The sequence below is a fragment of the Histoplasma capsulatum genome, genomic scaffold (genome assembly GCF_000149585.1).
Source record: "Histoplasma capsulatum NAm1 scaffold_1 genomic scaffold, whole genome shotgun sequence".
In the NCBI taxonomy this organism is placed as follows: domain Eukaryota; kingdom Fungi; phylum Ascomycota; class Eurotiomycetes; order Onygenales; family Ajellomycetaceae; genus Histoplasma; species Histoplasma mississippiense.
In genome coordinates this window covers 3,061,090-3,081,610 of record NW_001813982.1, presented here as the reverse complement: position 1 = coordinate 3,081,610, position 20,521 = coordinate 3,061,090, and the positions used below count along the sequence as shown (strand labels likewise).

Here is a 20,521-nt window from a genome sequence, read left to right as displayed (position 1 = left end):
ATTCACGGGGAAGCTACTACTCGGGGTGGATTCCAAAGCGAAACGGGAAATGACGCGCAGATCGATCTAGTAAGGAACTGTCCCAACATCCATCACTTTAACTGGCTCGGGAACGCCGTGATGGAACGCAGCCACACGTCCCCAGAAGTGTCACTATTCGTCATTGTGTCTCCGCCAAAGCCTCTATTCTCAGGGCGTTTAATGCGTCAAGCTGTAACGCTCTGGCAAGCAATGAAATTCGTGGATCCCATCCTCTATCGTGGTGACTGGGAAGACTTGAAATTTTCAGGGCGGGAGTTGTTGAAAGCCATCACCGGCCAAGCGTTCCAATTCTACACTCCGGCAGGCACATGGCAACATGACACACACCAACCTGACATCCAACAGCCGATCGTTGACCCATCGAACCCACAGTTCTATGCCAGCGAGAAAGGTCTCCCGCTCAACGGATGGTTAAGTACGTTTACCCGTAAGAAATATCTCGATCTGGCCAATGAACTGTCTGAATCGAGGGACACGGAAAGACGCAGACGCAAGCCGTTGTCCAGAAGATCACCTCTTCAGCAATGTATCGCGATAGATGACGTACTTTACACACCCAACGACAAGTCAGGGAATTCCAGCGTTCCCGAACGACACTCCCAAGGTTGGAAAAACACCCATCCACTTGTCAACGAAACTCCTTGATGTCCCATTCTATTAGCGGGTAAAGAGTATGGTGGAGAGTCAAACACCGATGAAAATTAGGACCACAAACCATTCCATGAACACCCGCGTATAGAACTCAGAACTGTGTTCCGCCAATCTAAAGATCATATCCCCTCGCCGGACACGAAGCTTCGAACTGAATAAGGCCAACCAAGGCACTGTTGACCTTTAGCGAACAGTATCTTAAGGGGCCTAGTAGTGCACCAGTTGCCAGGAGCGGACAAATTCTACTACGCTGTAGACTTCATATCGGTAAATTATTCCAGGGCCTGAAGGCGATTAGCCCGTGTGAAATATGTCATTCAATAGCGGGCTCACTCTGGCTACTGCCTATATTTTCAAGCCCCAGCCGCTGGACATGTGGGTCGTTTGTTTTCGCTTTCGGGCCTTTCCCTCAAGCCCTGATCCTTCATGAAACCGGGGGGATGAAATTTTCTAGTTAGCTATCTTCTAAAGAGCAGCCGGAAAGTTCAGACTGAGCATATGTCTGTGGCAGAATACTGCCGTGCACGCTCCAGCCCGCCAATATATACATCCTTGTCACACATGTTGCTCATTTTTGTATACATGCGCTACAAGTTCATATATTCAGCAAGATCAATATAATGCTATAACTATTTTCAACGAGTCTGGAATTCCTTCTGGGGATCGGCGCTTACAGTGTCGACGTCTATTGAATTTGCACACCCGTGCCAATATTCCCCGAAGAGCGTCCATAATATACAGTCATTGCTTCCACATATTTCCAGAAAATTTCAACAATTTGTACGCAAATACGAAATTTATCCCCAACAGTATGCTTCACCCGACCTAGTTTAACAAGCCCTCCGCCTGTAGAAGCTGTCGTGCGTTCTATTTCTCCGGGAGGGAAAAAAAAAAAAACCAGTGAATCATTAAATGTATGCAGTTTGCCCCGCGAAATTTTCACCTGCCAATGCCGTCCCCGTTTGCAACAATATCATCCAATCTCGTTTTTAGTACCGTCCGTATGCCTCCCGAGTCCATGCCGATATGGACTTTGAACCAGCAGATCCTCTGTGCCCAAATTTCCATGCATTAGTGTTGGCCAATAACCTCTTGATCACGTTGCTAAATATTTGGCACGGAATGGAATCTATTGCCGTCCCATGGGATGGCTCGCAATTAGTCGCAGCCAAAGTCGGATGCGTTGATGGATCGTGCCCAAGATCTGCATCGTTCGCCCTCTGCGGCCGGCCACGAATGCTCAACTGCAATTGAGGTTCACTGAGTGCCCTCATATATAACGCCTTCTATCGCAAGCTGGCCCCTCTGATGCCTGGCGTGTTTGATAGGTTATCATCACACCTTCCAATCGACGATAGCAGTGATAAAGCTTCGGAATCGTCCGTCCATTGCGAGCTTCAGCAGAATAGCTTCGCGCAGAATCGAAAAGTTTCAGTTTCAATTTCGTGACGGCATGTCACTTTCCCGGACATTCGCGGAGCCGCACCAAGATGGAAGGATTCGAAATCGCTCTGACACAATCACTTTGCTTGGAACCGCCTACCAGGACCCTGTGAAAGACGTACCTTCTCCACCGCTGCCAGTTCAAGATTACACGGTTGAAAATCTCAAGGACAGGCTCATATATGCAGAGCGTATTCTGCGAAACAAGCAAAGGAAGCCATCCCCAATCGGAACCAGAGCCTTACAGATATACAAAGACGCCTGTGTACGACTTCTTGACCTTGAGCAAGAGGAAGGGGATTTGAAAGCTGCTAAAGATATATGGCGAACGACATTAAAAACATACGATAAATCGCTCTATAGTGCTCCGTGTCTGCAAGTGGCTCGCTCATCCGACGCTCAAACCCTACAAGATAGGTTAATCAGCCTTCAAAAAGAATTATTCTATGCTAGATATGCAGATATCTTCGCAGAGCTTTGCATACAACCGGAGCCAGGATTTGGGGCAGCCGAAGAGTCATACTGGATCGAGGTCTACCGGAAACTTCAGGTAGAAGACACTCCCTCCTACCAACGTGTGTTCAGTGGCCTACAAGGCCACCACGCAAATCCGACGCACCTAGCCATCTATCGAGCTTGGAACAGGATCGGATTCAGTCGCAACGATGTGGTTCAAACTATACACGGTTATGTCACCAGAAAGGACGGAAAGCATATGAGAGTTTTCCCCCTGATAAAAAGTGGAAAATTCGATGACCTTAAAAAACAGCTCTATCATGACTCGTCTATCATCCCTCTTCTCATTCACGAGAGTGATTGGAAACTGATCAGGCTTCTCAGTCGGGTCATACAGTCCCTAACGGATCTCTGGTTCGACCGCGGCAAAATTGATCCCGAAAACTATCAATTGTGGAGATATACGAAAGCTCTTAGCACTTTGTATAGGCAGCTCCGTGGAGAAGATTGTTCTGTTCCACAAAAGCAGTTAGCTTGCGATATTGCGAAGAAGATTCGAAAGCGATTACGGGACCTAGAGGACGAAGAAAAAGCTATAGAGGGTCTTTCCATAACCATCGGACCGTTGCGCCCATCAGGGAATAAAAGGGCCAAAGCAGCAATGGCTTTCTCGGTATCGCAACTCCACGCAGAACGGGGTCGTGCTATGAAGATGACGGCAGATTGGAATAATATCATGAACCTTGTACATGCCGCAGAAGATACATCGAACTCCACATTTGGAAAGTATTACGAACCCACTTCTTCTCTAGCGATTATACCAGAACTTGCTTCAGAAAGGTGATCTTTTGACATTTGCGGCGGATTGACTTGTATGTTCTCCACATATCAAAAAGAAACGAGAAACGAAAAATAACACAGTGGGCGATGTTTGGAAAATCTGCTAACACCATTGATTTGCTGGTGCCGCGTGGTGACAGAGGTGAAGGGGGATTAGCTATGGAGCTGTAGCTGCTTCAGTAGTATGCTTGCATGGGTTTTCCAACATGGCTTCCTTAGCTTAGCGATCCTTCCAGCAATCACGCACGCTGGATGAATTGATAGCGAACACACGGTGCTATTTTTGGAGGAGAACTCGAGAATACTGTTTATATCTTTGGATTTGCCGCATGTGCCACAATTTCGGTAGATATGAACTTCCACATTTTTCAGGGCATCTGGTTTACCCACCACTGAATCTTAATGCCTTATTTTAACACATCTTCTCCACATCAGGGTTTCATTGTTTCTGACTTAAATAATAATATAATATCCATAAAGTCAGCTTAGATGTCCAGTTTTCCTAAGATATTGACATTGAACGAAAGACCGTTTGAAAGAGAAGATAGTTTTGAATAATACAAACTCTAGTGACTACCCCCCATAACAACAGATCAAATCCCGGAAAGAATGCCAGGTCGAATTGCTTCAAGCTTCTTCTCCAATTCAGACCAAACTTTGCGCTGGATTATCCGGCCCTCATCAGTTTTAATCCAAGGGGCCAAAATGTCGCTGTAAATGAGATTGTCAGCAAATTCATTCATGTCCAGGATAGCTCATGCTAACCAATGTTGAGTGAGAGATTAAGGTTCCTTTGTATGTCTGTAGGCGGAGAGTAGTTTAAAGGAAACCTATATAAAGCAACCCATTCAAACTTACTTTTCAATTTCACATTTATCCAGCAATACCCCGTGAGATTCCTTGCCGGCCATCGTTGCATGCACCAATATGCGAGAGCCAACCTCTGGATCCCAAGCAAATATGTAATGGATGACTGCCAATACGATGGCTTCCAAGCCTGTTGTTTCGCGGGTAAGAGAAGTCCTGTTGAGCCCAGGGCTAACAAGGTTGATGACAACCTGGGGGGAAGTGGAAGAAGTCCGCGACGCAAGCTCCCGTATTGCGAGAAGTTGGAGAAGTTTGCTAGTAGGGTAGCTGCATGTGACATACCACGAATTTACATACTCAGCATTAATAATGAAGGTTTTGTTGATCAAAAGGAAGACGACTTGAATTCTACCATAGAAAAGAGGCAAAAGACATACCGCTCCTGCATCATCGGCGAAAGCGGGTCATTGAGCGCTGCAAATATATCCGCAGCCTCGCGCTCTGGGAATTTCGCCCAGGAATGAATCTTAGAGCTCGTCACAGTCAAACAAGGGCTAACATTGTATGTCGCGGCTGTTTGCCGAAGTTTCGGAAGTAAAGAGAGCGCAAGAAGTAATGTGCTGATGACATTTATTGTGATCGAGGACTCCTCCCCCTCGAGGAGCTCATATATGCGGGTTGCAGCCCCTGCATTCAGAATTACCACATCCAGCCGATCCAGCTCTGACAATGCCCGTTCACAGAACCCTAGAACGGATGCGTAGCTACCATACTCCAGCTCCCAGATCATTGCGCGTCCTGGGCCTTTGGTCTCTGCATTAATATCCGCAAGAGCAGTTGCCGCTTTGGAATTCGATCGCGCCGTTCCAATGACTGTAGCGCCTAGGCGAACAAAATGCTTAACAGCCTCCTTTCCAAGGCCGACATTTGCACCGGTCACAATCACGGTTTTGCCGGCGAAAGTAGCGGTGGGAAGCGGTGGGTGAGAGAAAACTTGCCAGAAAAGCCGGGCAGGGCCCATTGATAGGATCGCTTTGGAATTATGCGACTGAGAAGCGTCTTGACGGGCCACAGTTACATGTGTGTAAAACTACTTCTCAAAGATCCAATAAGGCTAGATATTTGCGGGGATTAGGAGGCTTAATACGAAAATTCAAGAGGCAAGGGATATGGCTAAAAGTAGACGAACTCGATTGGCGCGGTCGCCGTGTTTGATACCCTTGAACGTCTATCTACTGCGTACTGTGTATAACTTTGGCCCGTCGAGTCGCTATGGAGTATGAATAAGGAGTCGAGAACAACAGGTACGTAACTAGGGGGTATGTTTAGTAGGCCAGTTCAGGGTTTGCGGGTTCCAATGGCAAATATATATAACTTTCGCAAGCGAATTTTGGCTGAGAAATGGAGGAGATTGATAAACTCCTGACAGTTTTAAAATCATGTCAAGAAGCTATATCTGAGGCGGGTAACTAATTGATGGTCACGATCCCGTTTAGGGCAAGGGAGCTGATACTATTTCGGAGTTTCTTTTGATAGAAGAATATCAAACGACGTTGCTGGCCGCTGATCCAGTGATTATTTCATGGGAGCTCCCAAGTCGCCAACTAGCACGGTTAATGCTACATCATGTAGTAATTATTACTTCTTGATTCAGTTGACTGGCCTGTTTATTACTATTTCAAGCTCACCTTAACTCGCCGAGCTCGAGTCCACCACCCAGGAGCAATGCAGAGATTGGTTGGGCATCCTTCGACCACCAATAATTTTCCAGATGTCCAATGGGTTTTGGGGGAGAATAGGTTGATTGTGTGCGAATCTTCTGCTTATGTGAATGATAATTACAGGCTGCAGTGACGACCTGATTGCAGATGGTGATGAATCTGCTGAGTACGGACTGCCGAAAATAGGGAAGAGAGCTTGCAATTCCATATCCAAATCACGGTGTGATCGATCTAGTATGTAGAGCCTACTTAAACAACCCAAAGCATGTGGAGCAAACATCATGGCTCAAGAGCTTGCAAGCGTGTTGCTAATATAGACCATATAGAATTTTTTTGACGGTTTCATACACACGGCGCCGGTATACCTTCCTGGTCAGATACCAGTATACTCGAACGCTGCATTTCAAATTATAGGATACATTCCCTAAGACAGGATTGGTAAATCATTTGAATCTCTTCTCAAAAGCAAGATCTTCGAGTCCTTAAGGATGTTTAACAGCAGCCCTTTTGGGCCCCGAGATACGATCAACGGGGTGATATCCGGCAACCTGAAGGAGAGTGGTTGGGGCCACCAACTTTGGTGGAGGAGCTCCGTAAGCAAAATCGTGGCTCTGGATTGTTTCAGGGAAATAAGTCAATTTGGCCTCTTCGCCTCGGTGCCCAATTCATCTTTTCCACCGTGTCCGATCTCTCCAGAGTCGGCAATGCCATTCTTTCCTCAACACTCATCTCACACGCACAGACTCGCTGCTGGGACAAACCCGTTTAGCCACACTTCCAATCCTGCAAACTCCGTCGGGCACCCATGGGTGATATATAGGAGAGGCCAATACCCCCAAACTGCGGTGGTATATGTGAACAATTGGTTCGTAGAGCTCGTGCATTGGCATCGTGCCTGAGTTTCAAGTCGGGTTTGGTATCCTAGATCCGGACGAGACCGGAAGCCCCGACCTGAACGCCCTCGCAGATATCATTGCAGATGTAGTTTTCCCAGCGTTCATGCAACTGGCACTGACGCAAGCGACGGAGAGCTTTGGCGGGAAATATGAGCAGGAATCGTCGAAGTCGTCGATAACGATCGCGGTAGATCTCTTGCCGGGGCGTTACGAGGAGAAATAGGTCAGCAATGGAGTTGATTACAAAGCCCCTTTAGGTAAACTGTGTGGTGTTCAGGATCCATCGGCCGTGAGTATCAGACTGTTTCCAACAGATCTTGGAACGAAACCGAGATCCGGATCTCGGATGGAATTTAGAGGGGTGATTCAGGACATGAATGAGGAGGCGGACAAGGGGATGCCAATATGTGTTTCCTGGATGGATGTTGATATGCTGAAGTATGGCGGGGTGGCATTGGCAAAAGCTCAATCTCTTCCCCCCCCCCCTCCTCCATCCTTGACAAGAAATTCCTCTTAAAGGGATGAATGATGGTTGAGGTGTCGTTGACGAGCGAGAAACTAGGTACCTGCTCAAGTTGAGATGAATCCGGAAACACGTACCTCTCTATATGTTATTGCTATAGATTCATTCCGTTAACCACCACGCACTTTAGAGAGCGGCGAGTTGGTGGTAGTTAGTTGATACACAATCGATTAAAAAAAAAAAAAATCAATTTGAAAATATGCAAACAGAATTGCAAGGCGAATCATACAAAAAAGAGAAATATGCACACTTAACCACACAGTTGTTGTTGTTGTTGTTTGTTCAAGTTGTAATTTTGAAAATTATTTATAATTTCAGTAAATTTTTAGGATATTATAAAACAAGGTTGGCAAATGGCCACCACGGTGGAGGAAAAGATTCAAGAGTCTCAAAATTTCCCGCAACTTTCATTCTGAATTGAGATTTTTCCCCCCTTTTTTCTTTTTCCCCACCTTTTCATTCTTCCGTTCATTCATTCTTAGGTTTTGAACATGAGATGCTTATTGAAAGAAGTAGAAAAGGGGTGGGGGGAATTAACTAAGATAAAATAAACCGTCATACAAGTTAAACCAAACAGACAGAAATAAAAGGGGGGAGCGGAGGGGAGGGAAGGGGAGAAAAATCCGCATTAAAGAAAAACTCCCTCGCCAATTCCCTTGCTCGGTCTGTAAGTAATTCACATACCAATACACCATACATGTATGTTAGTTTAACATCCAAGAGAAAAAAAAGAATCCCCATTTCCTTGCCATGTCCAATTGCGCAGCAGAACACCTTCGAAAAAAAAAAAAAAAAAATTAAAAAAAGGGGTAATGACAACAAAGAGAGACAGAAGGAAGAAGAAAGGGTAGAAAAAAAGAGAGGAGGGGAAAATAAAGAAAAGGAAGAAAAGAAGAAGAAAAGGGAAAAGAACAGAAAAAAAAGGGGGGGTAAAGATTATAAGAGAGAGGTGAGGGGGAGAGAGAAAGAGAAATGATCCGCCCACCTCTCCCAATAAGAAAAAAGATTGTAGTGTAAAAAAAGAAGAAATGTCATTTTATCTTTCACTCTTCCCTTTCTCGTCCCATCCCATTCCCGTCCGTTACCCCCTTCCTCTATCTACTCCAACAACGCCAACTCCCTCTCCTTAGCCTTTAACGCCTCTCTCATATCCTCCGCCTCACGCTGCAACCGCGCCCGCCTCTCCGCCTTTGCGTCGCGATGATCCACTACACCCGCGCCCACAGCTGCACCACTCCCACCCCCTCCACCAACAGGCACAACTGTAGCAGACGGCGGCGCAGGTGACAAAGAAGGGCTGAAGCGGGGAAGGGAGTGGGAACCAGCTGAGGCATGCTGGTGCTCCTGCTGTGGCTGCTGTGTTCGAGGGGCGACAGCTGAGGAAAGCGCGGGATCCACGCGGCTATCGTCCCGATCGTGGGCTGTTACTGTAGCTGCTTCGCCGGGGTGATTTAATAGCGAGGAGATGGAGTTGAAGCGGCCTGGGTTATTATTGGGGAAGGAGGCGGAGGATGAGGAGGGGGGTGTGGGGGGGTTTATTTGGGGGATGTGTGTGAGGATTTGGCTGGCTTGTGGGCGTTGACAGTCTTCTATGGATGATTCGGAGATGGTGCGCTTCTTTGGATTGTGGAGTGCGGGCATGGGTGCGCGGTGGGTGTATGTGGTTTCACCGTTGTTGTGGTTGTTGTCGTAGGGTCTTAGTTGCTGAGAAGTGGACGGGGGGTGATGCGGGAGGGAGATGACGTTTGAGGTATAACCTGTGAAGTCTGCTGGGGGTGGGGCGTAATATGCATGGGAATATAAAGGTCGGGTGTGAGGTGGTGGATGTCCATTGCCGTGTTCGACGTTTTGGTACCGACGATGACTATCGTGGTTGTGCGCAAGGGCAGCGGGAGATGCTTCAGGGGAAACGGAGTCATTCGAAGATTGGGTTGCACTTGGGGGAGATTGCTCGCGCATGGCGGGAACTACACGTTTTCGTCTCTTAATAATTGGCTTTTTCATCGTGGGAGGTCGATAGGCGCCGTGGAGTTTATGGTAGAGTCCTGGCATATCATTAGTTTCTAGTTCATAATAGATTCTTTCCCCTGGTTTCAATTGTCTATATACTCACCGCAAGCATTACAAATAGGATGCCCATTCTCGTCACGTCTCCAAAGCGGAGTTACGGTGGTTTGGCAATTCTGGCAAGCTATGTGGAGGGTCATTGTTTCAGGATTCGACGAGCCGGCATCACCTTCCGTACTTCCAGGGCCGCCTTGGCTTGATACTTGCGGCGACGTTCTCGGAGTATGAAGCACCATAGCGTTTCGAGCAGCGGATTTATAAACGCGATTGTTATACGCGGGACACCCATCACACCCTTCTGCACCGCCAGTGCCATTGCAACTTCCTCCGCCCGGACATGATCCTGAAGGTGTACACTCCTTGACAGCATAGTTCGACCATGTGTCTGTCAGCCGAGGATCATTCCCATCATTTGTGGGTGACGTACTGCTCCGTGACTTGTCGAGGGTTTGCGCAGAACTTGAGCCATACGGAGTAACTAGCGAACGGGAACGATGCGTTGGACGATCAGTATTCCGGGCCTTGAGGTACAAGCCGCAGGCATTACATATTGTAGCACCAGTCGGAGACCTTCGCCATAATGGTGTCCGTTTCGTACCGCAGTTGCTATATCGAAGGATGAGATTAACGACATGACTTTAGGGGAGTATAGTTATGTGTATGAGAAAATTGGGGTGACAAACCTGCATGAATGCCCAGTGAAAGCCTGCTCTTTAGCCTGCGCTTTCGGGAATTTCTTCGACGACGTCGGATGATCTACTGGATTGGCACCAGATTCAGGTGGCGACTTACCCACCCGTTGCTCGACAGGAGCTTTGTGTCCATTCTGCAACTGCGAGTCCATATTCCGGGCCCTATCCCCTTGGGTATTATCCAACGCTTTGCCGGTCATTTCTTGTCTGTCGGAGCGAAAATTCACTACATTATCTCGTCCACCTCGTGCGGAAGATACCAACTGATGTGCCGCATCCAAATCCTCGGCAGACGGCTGCCGCATGGGAATATCTGTGCCCTTCGTGGGAGACCTCGCGCCCTCTGCACGCAGCCTGGAGGCCAGCAGGCCCGTCATCGTAGTCAACAACCACTATCTTACGGGTCCGTGTTCTTTGGGAGCACGACTTCGTAGTCAAAGGAACGCGATTCGGGGAGAAAAGAAAAAAATTCCAAGTAGTTTTTTTTTTTTTTTTTTTTTTTTTTTTTTTTTTTTTGGGTTTTGTTCTTCTCTCCTTCTACGATAATCGGTCAATGAGTTCTGAAGGCAGAGGAACGACGGGAGACAGAGAGGATCAACTGGAATGGCGGCGGCGAGTGTTAGTAGACACAGGAGCGACGATGTTGGACCAACGACAGCAGGATGTTTGATTGCGAAATACCTAGATGAATTTGCGCAGGCTTGATATCTCCAATAAGCCGTAGTGTTCCTTGATGACTCGGGACAGCACAGCAGGATTTGTTCCTTCGAATCAGGGCAGGCAACCAGGCCAAGTCCAGGCCAAATCCAGATCAGATGGCTCAAAAGATCAGATTAGATCAAAAGAAGACTCCGCTCCAGATCACGACACAGACAAGGACCCGGGGTTAGCGATACCGGTGGAGTTAAGCTGTCTTGTCGGCGAGATTCCCTGACGCTGGTGTTGAGGGTTTGACAGGAGCTGGTCTTTTGCTAGGATTCGACTACTGTGGTGATTGGAGTTGGCGAGATCAACAACGGGCGATCGAGGATTGAGGCCGGAGAAGGACGAGCCACCAGCAACGTGGAAGATCGTGAGACAACTGACAGGAAGACAGGAGCCAGAGTTGTTAAGAGTGTTGTAGATACGACCAGGGAAGGGAGGAGGAAAGAAGAAAGGGACGGAGGACGTTCGAGAGCTGGCTCAGGAGTCAGAAACACCGACTGGGTTTATGGATGGGACAATCCACAGCACATGGCGGGAACACTTTTTGGTGATCAGATCGGAGATTAGGACGAAGAATGACAGCGCTGGAGACTTGCTCTGAATACGAGACAGTCAATATATGGATGGCCTCTGCGATGAATGAATGTCCAATAAACTCTATCTAATCTAGCGAATGGTTCCATCTGTCGGGATCATTGCCCCCGTACATCCCTCGGTACACGAAATAAATAGCATGCCCATCGCTTGCCCAAAGCTATCAGAACATCATCCCGCAGCATGCCACTCTGCTCCCCGAGGGTGCGGTGCCAGCTCCATCGCCGTCGTCCTCCAGAAATCCATCTTCGTGATGCAAATGTCCGTCCAGATATGGAGAAATTACAAATTCCCAATACGCACCCTCTCATTGGCTGGCTTATCCCAGAGAGAAGATCCACGCCAAGCCGCGGCAGGTGATTATGTCAGCGGGAATTTTCGCTGCCTGGAATGCCGATTCTGAGCCCCAATTGGCCGGCGACGGGATTCTGCCTAGGTATGTGCCTGGTGGGCAGGAGGCACCTGGAGACGCCTAGAGAGACGTCGAACCTAGGTTACGTTACGAGGCTCCAAAAGGCCTACCACGGGCGGTAGAGCCCCGGGGAATATCAGGCTTGATCGATAATGGTGATGATGATGCTGCTGGTGATTTAAACTGGGAATAAATTGTGGCCTATATGTACTGTACATATGTGTGAATGTCGAGCTTATAACGCGAGCTGCAGCTCGAACAGGAAGAAAATACACATGCTGGGTATGGTTTGCAGGGTTCATGTCAAAAGCGATATCTTGAAAATAACAAAAGCCGGGAAATGGTAACTAGAAAGACAGATAGAATGTGAATATATACGTGTATATTAAGCATATAAAAGGGGACGCGCCCAAAAAGATCGAATCGTCACCCCTACCCCCCTTGTACACATAAACACTGCCCACCCGCAGGCACAGAAACGTGAGAATACATGTCTCATCATCGATAGGGTTTGCGAGCGCACGTGCGCACGCATGATCGAGTACCGTCAAAAGTATTTCTCCTTTCATACCTTTCTTCATTTTTCTCTCTTCAAACAGATGGTCTGGCTTGGTTTTGCCTTTAAACCTGTTCAGATCCCCACGTGCTATCCGCCTCGCGCATGGTGGCCGGCGGTTCTATCGACGGCACGAATTCCAAGGCAACGTATCCGAGACCGACAACGCCAACAATGGTGCCGGCAATGATGCGTAGGACTTTTCCCTCGAGGAGTATGCAGCCGACGAATATGTAAACTGGTGACAGAAGGGCAAGCGAAAGATTAGAGCGGTGTTAGAAAAACGAGGCGCCCTAGGGTAAGGAAGGAATGTTCTTCGTCTTATTTGCCGTTTGTGGAAATGAAACTTACAGATACCCCGGCCGAGGAAGGAGAAGAGGAAGGATGCGTAACGCGAGAGATTAGATGGCGGTTGTGGGACGAATTCAAGGGCAGCAACGGCTGTGTATACACTAGATTAATTTTTGCCAATTTTCATGATGCTGAAGTGGTTGTCCAAAAAAAAAAAAAAAAAAAAAAAAAAAAAAAAAAAAAGGGTCCCAGAAACTCACCCAAACCGAACAGAATCACATATACACCGACAACAACACTGCTTCTATATCACAGAATGAAATTTGGCAAGAACCCCCATCAGCAGGCATTTCCTAGGCCTCCATTCGCAAAATACCGCACAGCTTGCATATCAATGGTTCACCCTTCCCCGCTAAAACAACGCATTATTCCCAAATCCCCTTCACGTAGAATCGCCAATTGGGGACACGGGAATTCCTTTCCAACCATCCCACCCGCGAAACGCCACTGGAGGAATTTTGTGGGGGAAGAGAACAAAGCATGGCTCTTACTTACATGGTTGGCGGGAAAAACTGGCTGATACCGCCCAGGACCATGATAGCCCCGACGGTCAGGTTGACCAAGCGACTGTAAATGCGAAAATAAATCACAAGAAACCGTTAGCAAAATTTGTTCAAAAATCACATGCCATGTGAGGCGATAGGGGGAAATAAAAACAAATGCGAAAAAAGGTAGAATCCTGTTTCAAGAGCAAAACAACCCCCCTCCTGCATCGCGAAATTAAGATGGGAGATCCTAATCCAATTGGCCATGGGAAGAAAATGTCACGTACAAGATATTGGAGAAGTCCATCTTTCTTCCTCTTCGTGTCAATCAGAAATTCCTTGATAGTAGTATTAAGAGATGCTTGCGAGTTTTTTTGTCTTTCCGTCTTCCTTTCTCGTCAAAGGCGTATGGAGAGGTAAATCGTACTCGTGAGAAGCGTTCCAGCGCAATTTTTTTTTTTTTTTTTTTTTTTTTTTTTTTTAAACAAAAAGAAAAAGAATGTCGTAGCCTAACAAGCTTCGACTCGTACTGATGATTTGGAAACCGCGTTCATTCGGGAACGTGCGTAATGCGGCTGGGATCTTTTTCTTCGGTCTCGGCTCTGGATTCAACAAGGACTTGTGTGAAGGTCAAATGTCCTTAAGGAGAGTACAAAAGAGACGATGGCACGATGACTCCAGTCGATATTATTGAGTTGTCCAACTGCAATGCCCCAGGGATGAGGAAGAGAAGTGATCAAGGGTGTTGTTTTGTTGAGAGTAGCTTGCGGCTTGGCGCTTGTCTTGGCACGGGAGAGATCCATGCACAAGGGAGTATTCTGGGCATTCTCCTCCGTAGTTTGGGTGAACAGCACGCAACCAAAGCGTCCGTATACTCAGAGTATAGATAATACTAGTATTTTTATAAAACTACACTTTTAATCTTGCATTCACAGATTAGGCTTTCCAAAACATATCATCTATACCGAACACCAAAAATACTCAATTGTCAGGGTGCATCTGCAACGCCCAGATGGGGAGTACAATCTCCTTTCACATCTTAAATCCTCCCGTCCGATCACGGAACAAGCCTTTGGGGTCGTACTCGCTCCTTACCCGCCTCGCATACTCCAACTTCTCAGGGCGCAGCCGACCAAAGTAATCCTGCGCATGGTTCGCATCATTCATGAAAAGAGGGAGGTGCGCATCAGGCAGCGTCCCCTCTTTAATCCGCTCTAGCGTATCCTTGCGCACAGCATCCGTGACGGCCTTCAACGCACGTTCGATCTGAGGCACGTACGACGGGAGAGTGTACGCATAGTTAAACTCTACCAACAACCTATCGACAGAGTCGTCGAGATCGAGAAGGTCGCCGCCATTCTCCCTTGCATGGCGGGCCAGCCGTTTAGGGATGGGCTGTAGAGATAATGTGCCCAGCAGGCCGGGAACTAGTGCGTTTGCATTTGTGACGGCTTCGAAGTGGTTGTTGATGGATTGCATGACTTCCGGGTTGGCGACGTTGGGGAGCGGGGAGTGTTCAACTGCCATGTCGACTATGTTGCCGGTGATAACGAGTGCATCTTGGGCACTCACCAAAGCCGAATAGCTTTGGGTTTTTGCAGTATTGAGAATTGGACCGATGTTGGTGAAGTTGTCGAATGTTCCGGGGGGAGCAGTTTCGCCGTCGTAGAAGAGGAATATCAGCCAGATATCCAACGGGTTTTCTATGCCGATATTGCGGGTTGCGATGATGGCGGCCTTGTCGTCCGGATAGTACTCCGTGAAATCTCGAACAGCAGCCAAGACTTTATTTGACTTCTCAGCGCTGATTATCAGGTTGCCACCCCAGACCTGTTTTGGGTTTCCCTTAGATACGAAAAGTCCTTTATATCTCAAACAGTCACCATGAAAAAGGGAAAAAGCAGCCAACTCACTTTTCCAATTTTATGTGTTTTTAATGTATATGTAGTGACGATTCCGAAGGCATTCCCACCACCACGGAGGACGTTGAAAAGGTCAGTATTTTGACAGTTGGAGGCCTTTACAATGTCACCGTTTGCGAGAACAACGTCGAATTCAACGACTGTGTTCATAGTCCAACCCGTCTGGGTGCTCAGATAGCTTAATCCTCCTAAATAACAAAATGACATCGGTTTCCAAATTCAGCCAAATTCAGTACCCCAACAGCGAGTTAAGACAAATAAAACCCACCTCCAAGAGTATAGCCACCGACTCCAACATGTCCAATACGGCCTCCGACTGCGGTTACGCCCTTAGGCTCAAGGCCCTTTACAACATCAGTCCAGCGGTGACCGGCACCAACTCTTACCAAGCCCGACGACTCATCGTAGGTGATCTCGTTGAAGCCTTTCAGGCTGATAAGTGGGCCGCCATCAACGCTGGAGAAACCTCGGTTAGGGTTGTGGCCGCCGCTCTTTATAGCGAATGTCTCATTGTTCTCCCCGAGCGTCCTTACAATCAACGACAGCTCCTCCGGCGATTCAGGTTCCAGGATGCACGAGGGCTTGAGTCTTCCGCAGTCGGCCGACCTGAGGATAGGCAAATTTGGTTAGGACGAAAAGTTCCGGACATGTGAGCATCCAAACGCCAAACTTATGTCAACCATACCAATATTCCTTTTGATCCTGTGCATATGGTATCGTGAATTTTTCCTTGATCTCTATATTTGAAATCGACGAGATCTTCTCACACGTCGAGATGGCAAGCGAGCTGCTGGCATAGTACGCAAATACCGCCGCGAGGGAAAAAGTGTGTATCATGTTTCAACTGAGATCAGGGTCAAACACAGGGAGTATATAGAATAGCTCCAGGTCATCTGGGAAGAGCTGGGAGGGCTTGCACCCATCTTCCCCTTTCTAAGGCACAGTTGGCTGTATTATATATCACAGAATATTTCTAAAAATGCCGGCATCCTAACCCATTGTCGCTGTTGGAGAGCTCGCAGCACCCTGAAATCATGTACAAAAGAGGGAATTAAATGCGCTCCGTAAACCCTTCCGAACAGCGCTTTCCTATATAGGTATGGATGCCATGGCTTTAGAATAAATGTGGGTTCTCTAAGGCTGGAAAATAGTCTGAAAAAGGTGAGCAGAATCTCATCCATCATTTCAATTTCAGCTCCACTCTGGAATTCAAAAAATCAATGTAATAAATTACAACGTACGCCGTAGATGTCCACTTCTGTCCCTGTTTATGGCAAGCGTTTGACTGCGAAGGCTATTTGCAAAAGCCATTTACTTGCTCTTATTCTGCCCGGCCTGTGGCACCCTTCCGCCGCTATTTACTATTCCTTTTGGTATATGACCCCTGATATTATCGTCAATAGAGAGCGTCGGTGAGCCGTTGATGATATTCAGAGGTGGTAAGCAGCGATGCCTTGGATCTTGCTAGATAGTATTTACTAACGACAGGTTCATAAATTGGGAAATCCGATGGCCAATGTGAAGGAAGAATACAGTGCTCTCCTTCCCAGCGATGCTTTCTCCCTGTTTGTTGTAAATAAAATATATATATCAGGCACGTCTCCGATGTGTGGAGGTTTGCAGAAACGAGGGTGGCGGCCATTCCTTGGCATCAATTGGTAAAAAAAATCCGGGCAACTCCTGTTTCCGAAAATACATTCTTTTGCTCCTAATTACTCGAGGATATTATGTTATATATAATGTATAGGGTTTAGTTTTCTATCACTACTAGTCTCATTACTTTGTAACATTACTCCGAAACTGTTGATCACTCAAAAAGGTTCTGAGGAACTGGGAAAAGACATACATAAAAGTAGCACAACTTATACCCCAGCATGGATAGACGAGTGGGAAAAAAAGAAAAAGAAAGAACATCACCTAAGAAATAACATTTATACAATCTAAACATAAAATTATTAGAATTTACAACTTCGCCCTGGCCGTCCCCTTCTTCCCCAACGCTTCCCTAACCATCTTCGCAGCGGCAGCCGAACACCCCCACGAAGCCTGATATCCAAACCCGCCATGGCCATAGTTATGGACAATAATAACATTCCCAATCGTTTCGGTTTCCATCCTCACCCCTCCTTCCCTCAGCGGCCGCAAACCAACTCCGTGTCGGATGATATCCAGCCCTTCGATGCCGCGCTGTTTGCCGTTTGCATCTTTACCAACTAGATTCGGACAAAGATCAACGCATCGTTTCATGATGCGCACGGCTGTGGAAGGGTCTGGTTGGGATTCCCAGTTGTTCTTTTGATAGGTGCCGCCAAGGATGGTGCCGCCGCCTAGGAGAAGTGAGCGAAAAGATAAAGTAGTTGATGAAATTGTACAGACATCTAAAAGAAAAGAAAAGAAAAGAAAAGAGAAACTCAGGGAGAGGAAAAGCCTTGAATCCACTAACCGGCAGCCCTATTCATAATATAGCAAACCTCATCGTCACCATCATCGGACCCGGAAATCGACGTCATAATCCCGGGATCATTCCTAACAACCACGATCTGGCCACGGGCGGGTAGTAACTTCAGATCCTCCACGCCACCCAGTTTCCGCGACGAGAGGCCTGTGCAGTTCACGACAACGTCCGCCTTCGTACCCGAATGATGCGCGGATGCTGCATCGGCAATATGCTTGAAGACAGCGCGCTTGAATACGACGCTGTTCTTGAGGCATTGGGAGACTAGCCAGGGGAGGTAGATGCCCGTGTTGATACAGACGGACGTGAATGAGATCGCAGCGTCGACGCCGGGTCCTAGTTCCTCCCTGGGGAGGACGTAGAACTATTAAAGAGTTCCGGTAATTTTCGTTATTATTATCATACAACGTACTCTCATGATGATGACAGCTATGGGGATAGACGTATCAGAAGAGAAATATAGAAAAATGGGCTGGCATGGGCTGATTAGAGTAGAACATACGTCCGGGACGACGTCCTTGAACCACGGCTGCGATTTTGATAGTTCCGCGAACCACTGGCCGGTCGTGGATTCTGCGTCCTTATCACGAGAATTTATAACGGTTCCTATCAATCCGATTGTCGAAAGAATTAGTTCTGCAGGAAATAGGAAAAATCCATAACCTGCACGACCCCATCGTCCCCTAGAAAAGGGAGCGGGGGAAAAAAGGAAGAAGAAAGGAGGAAGTAGCCATAAAACCCACGCTGAAAATGAATACCAGCACTCGGGTCATTCCTAGCCAAATCCGCTAAAACAGGCCATGTATTCTTCTCCCACTCCGCATGGGCGCTGCCGGGCTGCCCGACCCTATTGATTGATTAAAAAGCAGCTCTTAAGCGCTGAATGGAACAGGCTCAAAGTGTAACAGTAAGATAGAGAACCCGTAAAACGCACGGTAGGTAATTTGCGCCGGCCCAAGGCGAGCAGTACTCGATGTCGTAGTCACCAGGCATATGCTTTGTAGCCACGGTAACCTCATTGGATGCATCTCGGGAGATAAGGAGGGCGGTAGTTAGCCCTGTCACTCCGGCCCTGGAGGGAGAATATAAATGCAAATGGAGATGGTGAGCCTAGTGATTTGTTGAGTTTTTTTTTTTTTTTTTTTTTTGGTTTGTTCCACAAAGGGCGTGCGCGCCAGGAGTACTGGAAGAGGGGGAGGAAGCACACACCCAACCACCACGATCTTGTTCGGTGCCATGCTGTAACTGAACTCCGCACCGTAGGAGAAAGTCGCAAAGAAGTTTAATATTCAATATAATCGCTATTGAGGAAGGGCAATGTCGGCTACATGAAAAAACGTGGAGCGAGAGCGAGTGGTGTAAGAATAATCATCTAAATTGTCTGCGGAGCTCCAGGTGCCGGAGCTTGAAGCCGGACTGATATTGAAACGCGGTGGTTTTTACGGAACAGGGCAAGTTCCACAACATTCCCTTAATAAAGTGTTTAATTCACTAATTAACCGACTACTTCTTCATTGTTGCTAATGATACACTTAACATAGCAGCCCGTAGGACAGCAAGCATTGAGGGGGTAAGCACTCTTGATTTCAAAGGAAAAGAAGGATGAAGGAAGAAAAGAACACGGGAAGGAAGTTGACGCGGTTTGCGGTTTACAATGAAATTTCGAGCCACGTGAGGGGGCTGTCTTGGCAGCCCCCTCGACGATGGCTGTATGGACAGTACAGAACGGTACCAGTACAATTAACCAGGGCAGCGGACAGTGCACGATACGGGTACCGGTACAAGGTACCGATTACAGGGACAAGTGCTTGTACGGGCGTACCTTATCTGGCCGTCTTCCATCATCTCCGCCTGCCCAGCGAGCATACAGCTGGCCGAAGTGCGCTCACAGTTGGTTGTTGATTGCTGATGATTGTTGCTGCTCTTCTTTCACTGCTGAACTCCTGCAGCCGTGTCGGTGGCTGCTGAGAGCTCAGTTAAATAAATTAAATGTCGCTAGATCTCTAATCACTATTCATTTCTCTTCACCAGTCTCCCGCCAACCACTTCACCACCACTCCGGATTCACAAACATATTCCCTTATTGCTGCTATTCTACGATCCCCACCCAGCCAATCTGGTTTCTATAGTCCTATTGAAGAAATAATTCATCTCTTTCTGCTACATTTCCCTCCCTTCACTCCCATCGCCCCGCCCGCTCCCCACCCAAGGAAGAACATTACGAATCCCTGAATACCGAACCGCTCCCAGATGAAGCCCTTAAAGGCCGTTCCTCTGCAACCATGGCTAACCTTCCACCACCCTCCAACTCCAGAATCGTCCCTATCATGGCCCAAAGAAAATCCCACTCCTCCGGTCCTGCTGGTAACAGGACTAGCCCTCCTGAGGACAGTGCCATGAAAATGCACCTAGAGATGGCCATGGCTGGGATGCCTAGCAAGAGCAGTCTCAAACTGGGATGTCTTGATTACTTCAATCTGTATGCCATGCCTGTCCTTGGCGATGGTAGGTGCTGCTTTTTCCTTTGTTGTTTTGTCCTCCTTCTTCTTCCTCCTCCTCCTATTCTTCTTCATTGCCATATCCGTACTAGCTAGAAAAGCACCAATCGTTCAATCATACGGCTGATACATGTCCATTTACTTTTCTAGGAAATTGTCTCTTCTACTCACTCTCAGACCAATTGTACGGAAGCGTTGACCGCCACATTGAAATCCGAGAGCGTTTGGTCCAGCATATGCGGGACAATGCGGACTATTTCAGAGATTTCACCGCAGATGTTGGGGGAGAGCGTCGAGCTCCCAGGAGGAGCGCCGCTCAAGAAAAAACCGTCTTGCGTATACCAATGTAGATAGAGCTGCTACTGAAGAGGGGCAAGCCGCGAAGTTTTAAACTCATGCTCAACG

At 47.6% G+C, this 20,521-nt stretch overlaps 9 protein-coding genes across 9 annotated transcripts in view; 4 read left to right on the top strand and 5 right to left on the bottom strand.

Annotated features, from left to right (window-relative positions):
* The window catches only part of HCAG_00888 (predicted protein), a gene marked incomplete at both ends in the record, with an annotated part of 2,735 nt that extends 1,573 nt beyond the window's left edge, over positions 1 to 1,162 (top strand). The window contains 3 exons of the mRNA XM_001543792.1: positions 132 to 457; positions 881 to 960; positions 1,148 to 1,162. Of these exons, the coding sequence (XP_001543842.1) occupies positions 132 to 457; positions 881 to 960; positions 1,148 to 1,162 (421 nt within the window). The remainder of the gene's footprint in view (positions 1 to 131; positions 458 to 880; positions 961 to 1,147) is intronic.
* A 480-nt stretch (positions 1,163 to 1,642) lies between these two features.
* HCAG_00887 (predicted protein) lies at positions 1,643 to 3,436 on the top strand (the record flags this gene model as incomplete). The annotated part of the gene is made up of 2 exons (XM_001543791.1): positions 1,643 to 1,745; positions 2,022 to 3,436. The coding sequence occupies 2 exons, from the start codon at positions 1,643 to 1,645 to the stop codon at positions 3,434 to 3,436; spliced, it is 1,518 nt and encodes a 505-aa protein (XP_001543841.1).
* Positions 3,437 to 4,025: 589 nt separating this feature from the next.
* On the bottom strand, positions 4,026 to 5,260 carry HCAG_00886 (predicted protein; the record flags this gene model as incomplete). The annotated part of the gene is made up of 3 exons (XM_001543790.1): positions 4,026 to 4,143; positions 4,291 to 4,566; positions 4,677 to 5,260. 3 exons carry the CDS (start codon positions 5,258 to 5,260, stop codon positions 4,026 to 4,028), a joined length of 978 nt encoding a protein of 325 aa, XP_001543840.1.
* A 561-nt stretch (positions 5,261 to 5,821) lies between these two features.
* HCAG_00885 (predicted protein) lies at positions 5,822 to 7,079 on the top strand (the record flags this gene model as incomplete). The annotated part of the gene is made up of 5 exons (XM_001543789.1): positions 5,822 to 5,870; positions 6,084 to 6,126; positions 6,287 to 6,343; positions 6,460 to 6,553; positions 6,834 to 7,079. The coding sequence occupies 5 exons, from the start codon at positions 5,822 to 5,824 to the stop codon at positions 7,077 to 7,079; spliced, it is 489 nt and encodes a 162-aa protein (XP_001543839.1).
* Positions 7,080 to 8,477: 1,398 nt separating this feature from the next.
* HCAG_00884 (predicted protein) lies at positions 8,478 to 10,515 on the bottom strand (the record flags this gene model as incomplete). Its single annotated transcript, XM_001543788.1, has 3 exons — positions 8,478 to 9,424; positions 9,493 to 10,052; positions 10,130 to 10,515. The coding sequence occupies 3 exons, from the start codon at positions 10,513 to 10,515 to the stop codon at positions 8,478 to 8,480; spliced, it is 1,893 nt and encodes a 630-aa protein (XP_001543838.1).
* Positions 10,516 to 12,470: 1,955 nt separating this feature from the next.
* Positions 12,471 to 13,548, bottom strand: HCAG_00883 (conserved hypothetical protein; the record flags this gene model as incomplete). Its single annotated transcript, XM_001543787.1, has 5 exons — positions 12,471 to 12,643; positions 12,757 to 12,846; positions 12,957 to 13,000; positions 13,252 to 13,323; positions 13,529 to 13,548. The coding sequence occupies 5 exons, from the start codon at positions 13,546 to 13,548 to the stop codon at positions 12,471 to 12,473; spliced, it is 399 nt and encodes a 132-aa protein (XP_001543837.1).
* Positions 13,549 to 14,273: 725 nt separating this feature from the next.
* HCAG_00882 (predicted protein) lies at positions 14,274 to 16,000 on the bottom strand (the record flags this gene model as incomplete). The annotated part of the gene is made up of 4 exons (XM_001543786.1): positions 14,274 to 15,071; positions 15,155 to 15,351; positions 15,432 to 15,769; positions 15,849 to 16,000. 4 exons carry the CDS (start codon positions 15,998 to 16,000, stop codon positions 14,274 to 14,276), a joined length of 1,485 nt encoding a protein of 494 aa, XP_001543836.1.
* Positions 16,001 to 17,125: 1,125 nt separating this feature from the next.
* Positions 17,126 to 18,856, bottom strand: HCAG_00881 (D-amino-acid oxidase; the record flags this gene model as incomplete). Its single annotated transcript, XM_001543785.1, has 7 exons — positions 17,126 to 17,490; positions 17,607 to 17,982; positions 18,031 to 18,047; positions 18,121 to 18,198; positions 18,362 to 18,465; positions 18,553 to 18,690; positions 18,828 to 18,856. The coding sequence occupies 7 exons, from the start codon at positions 18,854 to 18,856 to the stop codon at positions 17,126 to 17,128; spliced, it is 1,107 nt and encodes a 368-aa protein (XP_001543835.1).
* Positions 18,857 to 19,321: 465 nt separating this feature from the next.
* Positions 19,322 to 20,466, top strand: HCAG_00880 (predicted protein; the record flags this gene model as incomplete). The annotated part of the gene is made up of 3 exons (XM_001543784.1): positions 19,322 to 19,497; positions 19,933 to 20,123; positions 20,267 to 20,466. 3 exons carry the CDS (start codon positions 19,322 to 19,324, stop codon positions 20,464 to 20,466), a joined length of 567 nt encoding a protein of 188 aa, XP_001543834.1.
* Positions 20,467 to 20,521: the final 55 nt, after the last annotated feature.